Raw genomic sequence first — 17,842 nt, forward strand, 5'->3', positions numbered from 1 at the left:
TGTAGTTGAACCATGATGCATGGGGGAGCTAGTCTGGCAATGATAATCTCTTGAAGATAAAACACTCAATGTACTGAAACAACAGCACACAGCCTAATAAGTGACACATCGCTGAAATCAGTGTCTCAGCCCTTTCCTCATGCTGCCCTCAGATTACATTGCAAAAACCTGCTGACAGATTCCCTTTAAAGGTTACATGCTTAGTCCATGTGCATCAAATGGAGAAGACACAATTAGCCCTCCTTGCATACTCCGAAAGAAAATATTAAAATATCTCTGTCTTATATAGATACAGGAACAAGCACAATTCTCGTCCTGAGGCTGGAACATGACAGCTGTGGTTTGCTTAGGATCAATCTCTAATATCAAAGCCTTGTGGGAGAGCAGAATCCAGAAACACCAAGAAGAGCTGCAAGCGGAGCGGGGCCGGAGAGGAAAGGCTTCTGTGGGGGAGTGAGTAGAAAGACATCGCACCATATAGTCAGTGTTCAATTGCATACATGGCTGGCATACACATATTATATGGTATATGGATAATGTGAGCACTGATATGTTCTGCCTGCTGTGTGTAGGTAATCCGGAAAAGGACATACACACGCACACAGCTATTACTGTATATATTTTATTTATACTAATAATCAGCACATAATTTTGAACCTACTGAATTACCTATTAGGTTACAAAGATAAGTCTGTTTTTCCTTCAATCATTTAGTGGTTGGGAGCTGGGCAATAATTTTCACATTTGGGGCGACACCTGATGTGTTACAGTGGACATCAGACATGACTAAACTTAAAAACTTAAAGGGGGTGTCCCACAAAGTACATTTTAATTAATAGGTCTTGGAATAATAGTAAGTTCCACAATTGGATGTGTTAAAAAAATGTTTCTCTGCTGAGATAATCTTATAAATGTGCCCCTGTTGTGTACTGTGCAATGGATGTGTCCGACCATGCAGAGCTGCTCCAGTTCATGGTCGGACACATATCACAGCTCCTGACCAGGGGAAGGAAGCATAAATCACTTATAATAACTGAGAATACAGATGAAACAGCAGGGGCTCGCAGCTGTTGCTTTCAGAGATAACACATTTCTCTGCCAGTTTTATCACAGGAGCCAGGTTTCTGCTGCCTCTGCAGCCCTCTGAAATTATCATAAATCAAGTCAGTGATGTAGGAGCACTGGTGCCTGCTGAGTTCATATGTCAAGGACTTGATTTATTATGAGCTCACAGGACTGGCAGAAACACTTGTTCCTATGATAAAACAGACAGGGAAATTTGTTATTCAAGCCCCTGCTGTGTTGTGTCTGTTTACTAAATTATCGTAAGTGACTTATGCTTTCTCCCCCTTTGGCCAGAAGCTGTGGTATGTGCCGACCATGAACTAGAGCAGTTCTCCATAAGTGGACACAGCCATTACACAGTACACAGCAGGGGCACATTTTTTAACACATCCAATTGCTGAACTTATTTTTATTCCAAGACCTAATAATTAAAATGTGCTTTGTTCATGTGACAATCTCTATAAATGGTTCATTGCATTTGTACTTGTATGTGATATGTGTCATTCTTTACTGGAACAGGATCTCTAATATTTGGGAAAGTCGGATCCAGTTATCAAAACTGAAAGAAAAAGTTTACAATGAAGATGGAAGATTAATCCTAAGAATAGAAAAGGAAGAGTGGAAGGTAATTTATATCCTAAAGAATTTTTAATTGGAGATAAAAAAATAATGAAAATAATAAATATTATTATTTTGTTATAATTATTTTGTTATTTTTTTTATTTACGACACCAAAACAAAGCCACAAAGAAGCAGTAATGGCAAATTTTGCTAGAAAAAAAATCACAATAAAATCGTAATGCATACAATTAAAATTTGCTCATGTTTTATTTATTTTCAGTTAGATATGCCCCAACATTTTCTCCAGCAAAATTGGAAAAGATGAAAAGGGTGAAAACAGAAAAAAAAAAAACGATAAATACACCTGATACAATGGAATTGTAGCTCCAAGAAGGCAAAGTTGTGGAATTATGGAAATCTCAAGATGGATAGACATGTAAATGATATGCAAATGATGAAAAATGGAAAAAAAAAATTCAAATTGTCTCGATTTATTGAGTACCGAATATGAGCGCCATGTGTAGAAATCCCCACACTTACAGCCTTGACTGCTTGTCAATGAGATTATTAATGGTGTATGAGGAATGTTCTGCCCGCTGGATGCACTTGGGCAAGTCATTAAATTCTGCTGCTGACATTTCGCTTCACAACTGCCGACCAATGTCGTCCCAGTATGGAGGAGGTGTAGGCCATTGTGGCACGTTTAGGCCAAACAGACTGCTCATAGTAACATGATAATAAATAGCAAGGGGGTAAAACATAACCTTTATTCAGTATTATTTTAAAAAAAGGTTCAAAAAGGTGCAAGGTGCATGCATAAGTACAAGAAGTACCAAAGTACAAAAATGTTAAGACAAAATAGGAAACTTATCATGATGGTGTTCCTATATAAGAAATAGGTCACACAAGACCTTTGAGGAAATGATTTCTCAGGTAAATGATGGATACTAACGAAGATAATCTCACTGGTATAATTCACCAAACAACAGTGATTTCTCTATCTATTTCCCATCCATAATTTAGCCAAGTAAGATAAAGTATTGATGTAGATACAATACACGGCGTAGGGGAAAGGTATATGCTAGTAAGTGTATAAAGCAACTCGGCCAACCATATAGAACAACAGCAAAAATGTTATCATTATCTCCACAACTGAATAAACTATTTTGTGGCATTAAACATTATTATATAATCATAGAGGAAATTTTTCAACTTATCTGATCCTCCATTAATGATGGGTATGCAGTCTCAACGCAGGCAGGCTCCCGACTCGTTTCCCTTTGATCATCAGGGGAGTAAAGTGCCTTATAATCATGCCCCCATTTGTTGGATATGCTTTAGTGGCTGGTTTGTAGTACCCATTGCTGCAGTGCCTCTTATACATGTGCTGCATGCTGAAAACAGCGTTTACTTCCGGGTATGACGTCATATCCTGTGCGCAGACCATACAGGACGATAAAAAATGACAACTTCCGGTCTGTGAAACGCATATGGAACGCACTAGAGTCGCGCATGCGCAGTAGCGATCTCAGAATCGATCGCAGTAGCGATCTCAAAATCGCTTCCTAGATACAATATGCTAATAGGGGGCGTGTACATAACAAACATGCTCACAATGATCTAGTGCCAGACGCTAAGTTATCAGCAATGTAAAAGCGTCCAAATGTGATCAAATAAGCCCAAATATAAAGAATAAGAGCCACAACAGACCACATACCACAAAGTATGTACAGTACCTAGTCACAGATCTACATAAGCGTACAATGATGAACGCAGAATTACCAAAGCCAATTGCGATAAGGGAAGAATATGGTAGTAAAGAGGTAAACAATTAATAAAATTGAAAAATAGAAAAAATAGCCAGGGGTCATAGTAACATGATCAACACATGGCGGGACTTGGGGCACTGGAGAAATGACTGTGAAATTGGACATCACATACCAAACCTAAGGCATCAACCAGTCTCTACGCAAACCATCAGAAGGCGTTTGCACAACATTGGGTTGAGTCAGATGTCCCGTTACAGGTGTCCATTGACCTCATGCCTCAAGGCCCACCAACAGGTCATGTTTTCAGGATTTCCCTAGTATTACACAGGTGATAATTACATCACCTGCACAGGTAATAATTCCGCTACCTGGGCAATACTAAGGGAGTCCTGAAAACATGACCTGTTGGTGGGCCTTGAGGACTGGAGTTGGGGAACTCTGGTCTAAACGTACTGGTGCTATCTACCATGCCTAGCAGTGTCTCCATTTTTGATCATTTGAATATTCATTTTTCATCATAATTTCATATTTTTTTATTATATCTATCAATCCTTTGATTTCCATGATCTCAAACCCTTTGCCTATCAATCCTGTGATTTCCATAATTCCACAACTTTTCCTTCTTGGTGTTGCAATTTCAATGTTGAGGAGTGTACAAGAAATTGTAAGAGGTTGTGCAGCCTTATGATATTGATGATCTTTCTCTATGGCAGGTGCAGACAGCTGTATATTCTCTCATCTGAGAGAATCTGGTCAATTATGCAAATTACACTCTGATCAAACTCTGATTAAAGTTTGCTCAGTGTGATCATCGGATGAGGAGAAGATGGAGAAAACATTTCTCCATCTTCTCTATTATGCGAAGCTGTGGAAATTGGGCTGCACTCAGATGTCATTTGAGTGCAGTCCGATGTTTCCCACGCACTTATTGACGTGCATTGCTGAGTACGATCCGAATATCGGATCAAGCTCAGGCATGCAGTGATTTCTTTCCTCATACAGACTCTGTCCGAGGAAAAAAAGTGAACACATGCACAGCCACATAGACTAACATTGATCCGAGTGCGATCCGATGACCATAAATACAGTCGTCTACACCTGACCTTCGCATAGACAATCAATATAAGATCGGGGAGGGTGCTAGGTGTCTTTGTTGATATGCATGGCTGCAGACAATCACTGAGCTCAGCAGAGATACTGATGTAGATAGCACCAGACTGCTGAGCCCAGTGATTAGCTGCAGTGCTTGCATCATGCCACCACTGCAGCCATATCAACAAAGACTGGGAAACTTTTCACATTTAGGAAGCCTATGGATTAAAACAAAAATTAAAGACTGACAACCATGTTTTGCATATAAATTATAGTGGTCACACATATTTAATGGCTTAATCATTCCTATAGCTGCCATGTAACGTACTGCAACCTGAGAGAATATCTCTACCGTCTTCTCTCTTTGCGCAGACACTACCAGCATGTCTAGTGAAGTTACCACAGCTCCAAGAATGGCAATTACACCGCACCGGTCTGACCACTATTCCCACATTTATCGGCAACTTTAATAACCTTCTGGTCTTGGACTTATCTCGAAATGTGATCAATAAAATTCCTCAGGAGATTGGTGAGTTCCTACAGTTAGAGGTACCTGCGTCTGCTTCTGTACCCTATATGAACCTCGTAGGAAAAAAATGGTGCCATGCTGAATTAAATGATATATATACAAAGAGGTATTCCACCTAGAAACATTGCTTTCTATCAAAGGAGCCATCCAGGTTCCATGAACAATTCTCTGCCATGTGCATGAGCCTGAAAGGGGTATTCTCAAGTTTGAAAGTTATCCCTCATCTATAGGATAGGGGACAGCTTCCTGATTGTTGGGGGTCTGACTGCTGGGGCCCTCATCAATCATGTGAAACAGGCGTCTGAAGAGCGAGGTGTAAATAGATGGGTGGTCAATCATGTACACTGCTGCTTCATTTACTTTTAATGTCCGCGCTGAGCTCTGCACTCGGCTGGTCTTCAACTCCCCCATTAGAATAAATGGAGCAGTAATGTGCGAGATCATCCTCCGCTCCATTCATATGGGGCTTTTCTTGGGATCGGTAGGGGCCCCAGTGGTCAGACTCCCAGTGAACAGACACTCATCACCTCATCTATATCAACCACCTGGATCTTCAGGATGTATTTTGGGGTTCATTCATTCACTGACATTGGAAAATCACTGGGTACAAGATGCCCATAGTATACAAATAGTAAACTAGTCCAAATGAGCAATGGAGCATATGACTCGCCCCTGGGCCGTGGGGCACTCGGAGCCGGGCAACAGGGCAATATTGGGGGTAGTAGTGGCAACCCGGTCCGTGGCTCAGGGTGGTCAGACCAAACGTTGTGGCAGTCTATTTGTAGGGTTTTAAATGTCCGACTACGCCACCCGTGGATTGCGGTCAGGGTTAACCGCCGCTGCAGTGCAGACCGCTGGGGCAGATGTAGGTGTGCAGCACTAAGTAGTATAACTCCCCACGGGAGGAGTGTGGACCCAGGGCAGTATATAGATGGATGATGGAGGGGATGATTCCGATCGCAATAGGCCAAGGGACATACAATCCCCTGCGGACTGGTTATTTGCTGTAGGACTTGGAATCCTAACAGCCTCGGACACCAAAGTCCGGTAGTTCAGTTTCTCTCTCAGCCAGGACAGGCTCCCCTCGCCTTCCGTCCCTGGCTTGTGGCTCCTCTACTGCCACTCGTCCTCCTCAGCCTCAGCTGAACTGGCTCTCCCTTCTCTGGGACACCTCTCAATCCAGAGACAGGTCGTCCAGAACTCTCTAACCCTGCCCCCAGTTCCAGCTTTTATAGGGGCAGCCTGCTCCCCCTACTGGCCTGGGACAGGAGGTGCTGCATGCTAATGGTCCCTGACCAGAGAACCTCCCCCTTGCTCTCAGACACAGCTTTATTATACATTTGCGGCATCCAGGCCAGGGTGACACATATACGTATATAGATTTCAGCAGACGTCGTGTCCTGATGTGCATATCTTTCTTTTCTATCATTTTCAGGTAGGCTCACCAAACTCCGTGAACTTCTACTTAGCTATAACCGGATCGCAGAGGTCCCTGCAGAAATAAGTGGCTGTGAGAATCTAGAAAGATTGGAGCTAGCAGTAAACCAAGATATATCGGGGCTCCCCGCTCAGGTAGGAGAACATGCAGTTTCCTCGGTTCTGTCAATACATGTGTTAGGCCTCATTCACACACCAGTATTTTTGATCAGTATTTGTATGCCAAAACCTGGATTGTCTCTAAAGCACCGAATAGGTGTCAAAGTTTCAATTATAGTTTTTCTCTGAAAGTTCCACTCCTGGTTTTGGCATACAAAATACTGATTAAATACTGATCAAATACTGAAGTGTGAATGAGGCCTTGTAGTGTACACTTATAATGATCCCGTCTCAATGGATAAAGTTGCAGCACAGTTCCTGTACATCTTAAACGTGAGTTTTCTCCCTTCTTCAGTTCAGAAAACTCACCCAGTTGACACATCTGGACCTAAGTATGAATCAGTTTTCGACCATCCCAGAGGTGGTCTTACAGCTACCTGCACTGGAGTGGCTGGACATCGGTAGCAATAAATTGAAGGCGCTACCCGAAGGTATAGACAAGTGAGTGCAGAGTGCTGCCAGCTAAAAGGGTCATCAGGTTTTTTACCCCATCTGAGAACAGCATGATGTAGGGGCAGAGACCCTGATTCCAGTGATGTGTCACTTAATAATCTGCTTGCTGCAGTTTTGATTAAAAATCTAAATTAAAATTTCTCTGCTGCAGATCTACCAAATCTCTGAATGCTGAGCCCTGTATAACCCCACCCACACCACTGATTGGCAGCTTCCTGTGTGCACTGTGCATAGGCAGAAAGCTGCCAGTCAGTGGTGGGGACCGGGTTATACAGAGCTCATGAATATGGAGACTACATGGCAGCCAGTTTACTAGTCCTCTAGTGATATTCCCCTGCTGATAAACAGTTATTTTATCAAAACTACAGCAAACAACCCAGTGACATATCAGGGGAATCAAGATTTCTTTATCTACTTATGCTGCTCTCATATAAGGTAGCAAAAAAACTGGTGACAGATTCTCTTTAATGCTTTCAGGTCTCTGAGTGACATGACGGCACACTGTTTGTCTTACTACAGAATGCAGAGTCTGCACACATTATGGCTTCAACGGAATGAAATCTCGCAGCTGCCCGATTCCATCAGACATCTCCAGAACCTCAGTACACTAGTCCTAAGCAACAATCGGATGAGAGACATCCCAGCTTGTCTGCAGAGCTTACAGAATCTTCGGTAAGGGCCCAGCAATGTCATAAATTTGGAACAATTAAAGGGGTTGAAAAAGTAGTAAGACTTGAAATGTAGAAAACACAAGTGGCACTCACCATCCATAAAATCTTCCTTTATTGCTCCCCGCTTCCTGCCATTTGTGTTTTAATTCTGTCGCAATAAAGGAAGATTTTATGGATGGTGAGTGCCACTTGGGTTTTCTACATTTGAACAATTAAAGGGATTGTCCAATGTAAAAAAAGCCTTAAATGTACAAGATCTGCAACTTACTAATATACTTCATGTCTCAGAGGTCCTCTTCAGGTTTGTGCCAGAGAACAGCAATCTTTATGATGGCACAAAAAAAAAAAACTGTCTGACTTCTCATAATAGGCTGAGAAAGGGGCTGGCTTAGCTATTGAAGTGAGCAGTGAGCCAGCCACCTTCACATACAGCTTTGGTGACATGCTAACACAGGAAATGCTGTACAGGAACAGGTCCTGCTAGGACCATTGGTTATAACTGAAGCTCTGAGCACCTGAGAGACATAGAGTATATTAGCAACTCAGTGCGTCTTGTGTTCTGACTGCAGCTGATATAGATCTGTGGTTCTTCAAAGCCAAAATTATTGGATCAAAAAGATAGTGATCTATTGATCACATTCTTGTACTTACCCTTCTAGATCATCAGATTTATTTTCCAGTGGAGTTCTCAATCTTAGATTGCCACATATACAGTAGGTGAAATAAGTATTGAACACATCACCAATTTTCTAAGTAAATATATTTCTAAAAGTGCTATTGCCATGAAATTCTCACCAGATGTCGGCAATAACCCTTCCAATCCACACAGGCAAAGAAATCAAACCATAGATGTCCATAAATTAAGTTATATGTAATAATATGAAATGACACAGGGAAAAAGTATTGAACACACTTACTGAAATGTATTTAATACTTTGTACAAAAGCCTTTGTTGGTGATGATGATTAAGACGTCTCCTGCATGGAGAAACTAGTCGCATGCATTGCTTAGGTGTGATTTTGGCCCATTCTTCCACACAAACACTCTTTAAATCCTGAAGGTCCCGTGGGCTCCTTCTATGAACTCTGAGCTCTAGTTTCTTCCGTAAATTTTCTATTGGATTCAGGTCAGGTGCTTGGCTGAGCCATTCTAGCAGCTTTATTTTCTTTCTCTAAAGCCAATTGAGTTTTCTTGGCTGTGTGTTTGGCATCATTGTCTTGCTGAAATGTCCACCCTCGCTTCATCTTCATCATTCTGGTAGAAGGTAGCAGATTTTTATCATGAATGTCTGAATACATTTGTACATTCATCCTTCCTTCAATTATATGTAGTATGCCAGTGCTGTACACTGAAAAACAGCTCCACACCATGATGTTCCCACCTCCAATCTTCACTGTTGGTATGGTGTCTTTGGGGTGATATGCAGTGTCTTTTGGCCTCAAAACATTGTGTGTATTATGACATCTAAAGAGTCCAATTTTGGCCTTGTCTGACCAGACTGTATTCTCCCAGTATTTCTCGGGCGTGTCTAAATGTTGTTGAGCAAATTTTAAATGCACTTGAACATGCTTTTTGTTCAGCTATGGAGTCTTGCATGGTGAGCATGCATACAGGCCATCGAGGTTGAGTGCATTACTTATTGTTTTACTGTATTTGAAATAGCTGTACCTGCTGATTCCAGGTATTGCTGTAGCTCTCCACAGGTGGTCCTTGGCTCTTGGATAACTCTTGGATAATTATTTTCACTCTCCTGTCTGAAATCCTGTAGGGAGCACCTGGTTTATGGTAAAATTATGTTGTTTCCAATTCTGGATTATGGCCCCAACAGAGCTCATTGGAACCTTCAGTAGTTTAGAAATTCTTCTGTAATCAATTTCATCAATATGTTTTGCAACAATAAGGTTGCACAGGTCTCGAGACAGCTCACTGGTTTTACCCATCATGACATGTTTCTTGTGTGGCACCTTGGTAATGAGACACCTTTTTATAGGACATCAGTTGAACCAGTTGATATTATTTTTCACTAAGTGGCAGTATGGCTTTCTAATCACTGATAGATTTCAACTGGTATCATGACTTTCCATGGCTTTTTGCACCTCTCTTTCTTCATGTCTTCAATACTTTTTCTGTGTCATTTCTCATTACTACACAATGTAATTTCAATTTATGGACATCTATGGTTTGCTTTCTTTGCCTGTGTGGATTGGATGTGTCGTTACCAACATCTGGTGAGAATTTAATGTCAATAGCACCTTTAGAAATATATTTACTTGGGGCGTGGCCTGGCCGGACATGTGAGTGGAAGTGTGTTAGAAGAGCTCCTGGGATAAGCAGCCTGCCGGAGGATCCACTGGGCTCCTAAATTCATAAAAAGAGGTATTACCCCTTCTATACACATCCTAGCACTTACCGGTGTGCATAGGAGGAGCAATCATGGCTGGAGGAGTGACGGCGAGACGACGGGGCGCAGCAGCAGGAGGGAGTGGAGGCATCCAAGATGGCGCATGCTCCTCTGCAACAGGTATCAGAACAGGGAAGTCAGTGGCTGCAGGCACAGCACTGAGGCTGACTGGCTTTGCTAGCGTTTCAGACACAGAAGCCAGCACTGGCAATGAGGCACATATACAAATCATTGTGGTGTCTAATCGTTTCTGTGCGCTCTCAGAGGAATTCAATAACATTGATGAAAATGACTCTGAAAGTTCCTGTGCCCCGCAGCCTCAGCCAGAAATCACTGCTTCCCACCATAATAGAGATCAGCACATTAATGAGCCCACGATAAAGGATGTGTTTATGGCTGAAACACAGTATGGATCTGCTTTAGCCTCACTTAACTGTCAGATGGGAGAGATTAAAGAGCCCTTTCTTATATAAGGGCTACAAAAGGTTAATGACTGCACTACAGCAGCAGAGGTCAGAATCGGTGATCTGGAGGATAAATAGCCTCAGATAATCAGGGACAGCCAGAGACATGACCAACAGACTATGGCCCTATTAGCTAAAACAGATGATTTGGAGAACAGATTCAGGCGAAATAATATAAGGCTGTGTGCCCACTATGCGTTTTTCAAGCGGTTTTGATGCGGAATTTCCACAGCAGAAACGCTTTAAAAATGCTTGGTAATCCAAGCCCCATGATCCCCAATGAAAATCTGCATGTTCTGTGCCCATGCTGCGGATTTTTCTGCAGCGGATTTTCCTTGCGGAAAAATCTGCAGCATGTCCATTATTTGTGCATTTCTGCATGCGGATTTGAGGTCCCAATGGACTTGAAAAACGCAAGTCAAATCTGCATGTAAAAACGCTGCAAAAACGCGTGTAAGATCCTCAAGCGTTTTTGACTGCCAAGACCATGCAGAAACGCTGCAGAAATTTTCTGCTTCATTTCTGCATCATATCCTTTACTGCCTAGCCCACGGCCCAGTGGACACAACTATCCTGAGCTATATCGAATATTGCAGGCCACCAGGAAGTGTTTAACCCTTTTCGTTTTAGGTTGATTGTTCGCTTGCCTTGTATACGGCTACAGGATGGACTGGTGCCTTTCTTCATCCAGATTGAATGGATGGATTAATATTTACTTGTTTAAATGTGTTTGTGGGGTTTTTCTTTCTATAACTTGTTGTCTGGTTGTGCCAATACTGTCGGTCAAGCCAACTAAGTGGAAATACTGTAAAAAGGGTTATAAAAGGGAGGAGAAAGATGATATACTGTACCTTCCAATTCACCTGTATTTTTCAATTCTTATATGACTAGATATTATGGCTGATAAAGTAAAATTCCTCTCTTGGAATGTCAGAGGTCTGGGGGATTCCTTAAAGAGAGCGGTGGTCATGGAGCATATCCGGGATCACCTGCCTGCAGTGGTGCCATACTTAAGGCTGCCCAGGTCAGAGGTCTGGGGGACTCCTTAAAGAGAGCGGTGGCCATGGAGCATATCCGGGATCACCTGCCTGCAGTGGTGCCATCCTTAAGGCTGCCCAGGTCAGAGGTCTGGGGGACTCCTTAAAGAGAGCGGTGGCCATGGAGCATATCCGGGATCACCTGCCTGCAGTGGTGTGCAGGGGCGGACCTACCGCCCGTGCAGCTGGTTCTTTGAACGGGGGCCTCCGAGGGAGAGGGGGCCCCTCCAGCCTCCAGCAGGGCCGCCATCAGGGCATGATTGCCCTGACTCCAGCATGGGGCCCAGCCGGTCGGGGCCCCCTCGGAGCCCCGTTGGGGCCCCCCTCTTGTGCGTCTCCTCATGGGGCCCCCCCGCAGGACCCCCGCCGTCACATGACCGGAGATGTCCCTGCGCTCAGCATGGGCCCCCGGACCCATGCTGAGCGCAGGGACATCTCCGGTCATGTGACGGCGCCGGCACAATACTTACCCCTCCCCGTGCCTCCGCAACGTCTTCCGCGTCCTCTGACTGTGACGTCTCAGGTCAGAGGGCGCGGTGATATGTTTACACCGCGCGATCTCTCCTGAGCTGTGACAGCGCAAAGACGCGGGCGATGCTGGAGTCCGGATCAGCATCAGGTGAGAAGCGAGGTGAGTATTTGATTTTTTTTTTTTTATGTATGGGGGCATGGGGCATTATATGGTGGGGGAAAAGTGGGTGTGACATCCTGCATGGGGCATTATATGGTGGGGGGAAAGTGGGTGTGACATCCTGCATGGGGCATTATATGGGGGGGTGACATCCTGCATGGGGCATTATATGGGGGGGTGATATCCTGCATGGGGCATTATATGGTGGGGGGAGAGTGGGTGTGACATCCTGCATGGGCCATTATATGGGGGGGTGGTATGACATCCTGCATGGGGCATTATATGGGGGGGGACATCCTGCATGGGGCATTATATGGGGGGGTGACATCCTGCATGGGGCATTATATGGGGGGAGAGGTGACATCCTGCATGGGGCATTATAAGGGAGGGGGGTGTGACATCCTGCATTGGGCATTATATGGGGGGGGTGACATACTGCATGGGGCATTATATGGGGGGGTGACATACTGCATGGGGCATTATAAGAGGGGAAGGGGGAAGTGACGTCCTGCATGGGGCATTATAAGGGAGGGGGTGTGATATCCTGCATGGGGCATTATAAGAGGGGGAGGGGGGAATTGACATCCTGCATGGGGCATTATAAGGGAGGGGGTGTGACATCCTGCATGGGGCATTATAAGAGGGGGAGGGGGGAATTGACATCCTGCATGGGGCATTATATGGGGTAAGGGGAGGGGGGAATTGACATCCTGCATGGGGGCATTATATGGGGGTGGGGGGGGTGACATCCTGCATGGGGCATTATAAGAGGAGAAGGGGGGAAGTGACATCCTGCATGGGGCATTATAAGAGGGGAAGGGGGGAAGTGACATCCTGCATGGGGCATTATAAGAGGGGAAGGGGGGAAGTGACATCCTGCATGGGGCAATATAAGGGAGGGGGGGTGACATCCTGCATGGTGCATTATAAGAGGGGGAGGGGGGAATTGACATCCTGCATGGGGCATTATATGGGGGTGGGGGGGAGTGTGACATCCTGCATGGGGCATTATAAGAGGGGAAGGGGAGAAGTGACATCCTGCATGGGGCATTATAAGGGAGGGGGGGCGTGACATCCTGCATGGGGCATTATAAGGGGGAAACAGCCTGCATGGAGCGTTACACGGGGGCCAATATTTTGTATGCAGTGTTATATGGGGACCAGTATCCTGTATGGAGCGTTATATGGGGACCAGTATCCTGTATGGAGCATTATATGGGGACCAGTATCCTGTATGGAGCATTATAAGGGGGTCAGTATCCTGTATGGAGCTATATATGGTGCCCATAATACTGTATGAAGGACTATACTGTCCGGTCTGCACTGTGCGCTGTGAGGATTCGCCGGTTTCTGAGCTATTGTAGAATTTACAATAGATATCGCTCGTGTAATGGGGCATTATAAGGGGGGAACAGCCTGCATGGAGCGTTATATGGGGGCCAATATTCTGTATGGAGCGTTATTTGGGGGTCAGTATTCTGTATGGAGCGTTATATGGGGGACAGTATTCTGTATGGAGCGTTATATGGGGGACAGTATTCTGTATGCAGTGTTATATGGGGACCAGTATCCTGTATGGAGCGTTATATGGGGACCAGTATCCTGTATGGAGCATTATATGGGGACCAGTATCCTGTATGGAGCATTATAAGGGGGTCAGTATCCTGTATGGAGCTATATATGGTGCCCATAATACTGTATGAAGGACTATACTGTCCGGTCTGCACTGTGCGCTGTGAGGATTCGCCGGTTTCTGAGCTATTGTAAAATTTACAATAGATATCGCTCATGTAATGTAGTAAGTGAAATCCTTGGCCTTGTACTATATATATATATATATATTTCTCTGCAGTATCTGTGCATCATGAATCGTGGTATGTATTAAAGAGGCCCACTGGAACTCTGTCGCCCAGGGCCCACAAAAACCTGGAGCCGGCCCTGGGGGTAAGTATAACAAGTTTTATTTTTTTTAAATACAATTAATTAACTAGGAGTGGGGGGAATCAGAGATGCACGGGGGGGGGGGGCCTTCATGCATCTGGGGTAGATATAAATCAGACACTGCTACAAAAACTGCCCCTATAACTAAGTTTGGAGAAATACTGTCAGAACTATCATTAATGGACATATGGCGTTTCAAATATCCGTACACTAGACAATTTTCCTGCTATTCTAAGACGCATAAACATTATCGCGTATTGATAGGGTATTGGGCACAGAACATATTTCCCCCTTGGTAAGAACAGTGGAATATTTGCCCAGAGTGCTATCAGATCATTCACCCTTGCTGACTACTCTTTGTTTTTCACCCAGGCCGCTGGATTCTCTGACTATGTGAGCCATGAATCCCTTCTGGCGTCAAATTATAGATATTCCGCTGATCACATCTACCTAGAACATTATTTTAAGAAAAAACACAAACGAGTGTCGCAAAACACATTATGGGATGTCATGAAAGCGTGCTTACGAGGAGTCTTAATACAGGCCATTAACAGATCCAAAACTAAGACAAAACAGTTCAGGGAGTTTTTACAGGATAGAGTGAGATCTACAGAAGAGAAATGTGTACTAACCGGTGTAAAAGAGAACCTGATGGAGTGGGGAGAGGCACAAGAAGGGTACACCACACATATCAAGGAAAAAGCTAAAAACAAACGCATGTTTGCCCAGACACACTTCTTCGAGGAGGGGGAGAAGGCGGGACACTTACTGGTCGTGATAGCAAGAGCCCCGATGGGGAGTTCTTTTATTGGTGCTTTGAAGGACAGGGAAGGAGTGGTAGTAACCCAGACTGACCAGATCTGAAACACTCTGCTAGAATTTTATAAAGATCTATATACATCCAAACTGCAATGTAATAGAGAACAGATCTTATCCTACTTGAGGGAAATCAAACTACCGACATTCAGCGGTAAAGTTCAAGAATTCTTAAATAGACCATTACAGCTGGAGGAGTTAATGGCAGTAGCCTCTATGGCTAATAACAAATCGCCAGGACTTGACAGGCTTCCCAAAGAAATATATAAGAAATTTGGAAATATTCTACTTCCCTACTTACTGGCTACCTTTGAGGAGGCGGTGAGAGGGGGGAACACTACCCCATTCAATGCAAGAGGCGGTGATAGTAGTCATATCTAAGCCAGGTAAAGACCCTTTATCCCTGACTCATACAGGCCCATATCTTTATTGTCAACTGATGTTAAAATTATTGCAAAGGTTCTAGCGTCTAGATTGAGTACAGTAATTTCTACAGTAATTCATACTAATCAGTCAGGCTTCATGCCGGCTAGATCCCTAGCTGTTAATATCCGGAGATTGTTTCTTAATCTTCAATTGCCGGTGGATTGTGATGGGGACAGGGCTGTATGTTCTCTGGACGCCACTAAGGCGTTTGATTCTGTTGAGTGGGAATATTTATGGGCGGTGTTGGAAAAGTTTGGTATAGGACCTAGTTTTATTTCATGGGTTAAATTGCACATGGTAGGCCAGTGGCTAGAATACGGGTAAATGGACACCTCTCCCCGGCTTTTGGACTGAGTAGAGGTACGAGGCAGGGGTGCTCATTGTCCCCCCTGCTCTTTGCACTGGCCATTGAACCCCTGGCATCAGTTATCGGGGAGCATCCAGGAATAGTTGGGTTTCGTAGAGGGAATAATGAAGAGAAGGCCGCCTTATATGCTGATGACACTTTATTATTTTTGGCTAAAACTTCTGAGTCCCTTCCTATAGCAATGGAAACGATAGAAACATTTGGAAAATACTCTGGTCTGTAGATAAACTGGAGCAAATCAGTTATACTTCCATTGGATAATACAGATGAGAATGCTTCCCACTACATTAATTCGGGTTTACAAGTGGTATCGGAGTTTAAATATTTAGGCATCAATATATTGGCAAAAATAAATGATTGTGAGAAGTTGAATCTTGACCCAGTCTTAATTAAATTTAGAGGTAAACTAGGCGCCTAGTCTAAGTTACCGTTGTCGGGCATAGGCCGTGCTAACCTGGTCAAAATGATCTGGATGCCACAATTGCTGTACGTTCTACACAACTCCCCAATGTGGATAAATCGGAGGTTTTTCTTTAAAGTCAGTCAGGAGTTTAGAAAATTAATATGGGGCAAACAGACTCCGAGAATTAAGCTGGAAACATTGCAACGAAACAAAACAATTGGAGGGCTTGCGGTTCCTAACCCATGGGTATACTATATGGCATCTCAGCTTCAACATATTCGGGTATGGGACGACCCTGGGGAAGGGGGAACTCAGCGTATGTTGCTACAGCATTATTTCCAATCAGATAAACTCTATGAGGTATTGGAGGCTCATAAGTTCAGGCAAAATACCAACTATGCTGTTAAGTCACAAACTTTGGGGGACGGTGAAAAAATTACAAGAATAGAAGGTGTTTCACAATTTACTTCATTATGCAACACTCCATGGCTTCCAAATTTATACCAACTGGTGGGATTTGGCTCCTGGAGCTCCAAGGGTTTAACCACTTCGCACCAGAGCCTGTTTTTGCCTTCGTGACCCGGCCAATTTTTTCAATTCTGACCACTGTCACTTTATGAAGTAATTACTCTGGAACGCTTCAACGGATCCACCTGATTCTGAGATTGTTTTTTCGTGACATATTGTACTTCATGATAGTGGTAAAATTTCTTCAATATCACTTGCGTTTATTTGTGAAAAAATCGGAAATTTGGCGAAAATTTTGAAAATTTTGCAATTTTCAAACTTTGAATTTTCATGCCCTTAAATTAGAGAGATATGTCACACAAAATAGTTAATAAATAACATTTCCCACATGTCTACTTTACATCAGCACAATTTTGGAACCAAAATTTTTTTTTGTTAGGGAGCTATAAGGGTTAAAAGTTGACCAGCGATTTCTCATTTTTACAACAAAATTTACAAAAACATTTTTTTAGGGACCACATCATATTTGAAGTCACTTTGTGACAGAAAATACCCAAAAGTGACACCATTCTAAAAACTGCACCCCTCAACGTGCTCAAAACCACATTCAAGAAATTTATTAACCCTTCAGGTGCTTCACAGGAATTTTTGGAATGTGGAAGAAAAAAATTAACATTTAACTTTTTTCACAAAAATGTTACTTTAGACCCAATTTTTTCATTTTCACAGGGGTAACAGGAAAAAATGGACCCCAAAATTTTTTGTGCAATTTCTCTTGAGCACGCTGATACCCCATATGTGAGGGAAAACCACTGTTTCGGCGCACGGCAGGGTTCGGAAGGGAAGGAGCGCCATTAGACTTTTGGAATGTAAAATTTGTCTGAATAATTAGCAGACGCCATGTTGCGTTTTGATGTTCCTAAACAGTGGAAACCCCCCACAAGTGCCACCATTTTGGAAACTAGACCCCTTAGGGAACTTATCTAGATGTGTGGTGAGCACCTTGAACCCCAAGGTGCTTCACAGAAGTTTATAATATTGAGCTGTAAAAATAAAATTTTCACATTTTTCCCACAAAAACGTTTTTCATCCCTTAATTTTGCATTATCATAAGGGTAATAGGATAAATTGCACCATGAAATTTGTTGTGCA

General features: G+C 43.5%; 1 protein-coding gene across 2 annotated transcripts in view; it reads left to right on the forward strand.

The window, feature by feature from the left end:
• The window catches only part of LRRC39 (leucine rich repeat containing 39), a 75,703-nt gene that overhangs the window by 26,273 nt on the left and 31,588 nt on the right, over positions 1-17,842 (forward strand). For both annotated transcript variants that reach the window (XM_073643050.1, XM_073643051.1), the window contains exons 2-7: positions 290-453; positions 1,585-1,690; positions 4,860-5,016; positions 6,452-6,588; positions 6,908-7,053; positions 7,585-7,737. In XM_073643050.1, the coding sequence (XP_073499151.1) occupies positions 329-453; positions 1,585-1,690; positions 4,860-5,016; positions 6,452-6,588; positions 6,908-7,053; positions 7,585-7,737 (824 nt within the window). In that variant the 5' untranslated portion in view covers positions 290-328. The remainder of the gene's footprint in view (positions 1-289; positions 454-1,584; positions 1,691-4,859; positions 5,017-6,451; positions 6,589-6,907; positions 7,054-7,584; positions 7,738-17,842) is intronic.

The sequence above is a fragment of the Phyllobates terribilis genome, unplaced genomic scaffold (genome assembly GCF_046119375.1).
Source record: "Phyllobates terribilis strain yellow unplaced genomic scaffold, ASM4611937v1 Scaffold_8__6_contigs__length_399053987, whole genome shotgun sequence".
Classification (NCBI taxonomy): domain Eukaryota; kingdom Metazoa; phylum Chordata; class Amphibia; order Anura; family Dendrobatidae; genus Phyllobates; species Phyllobates terribilis.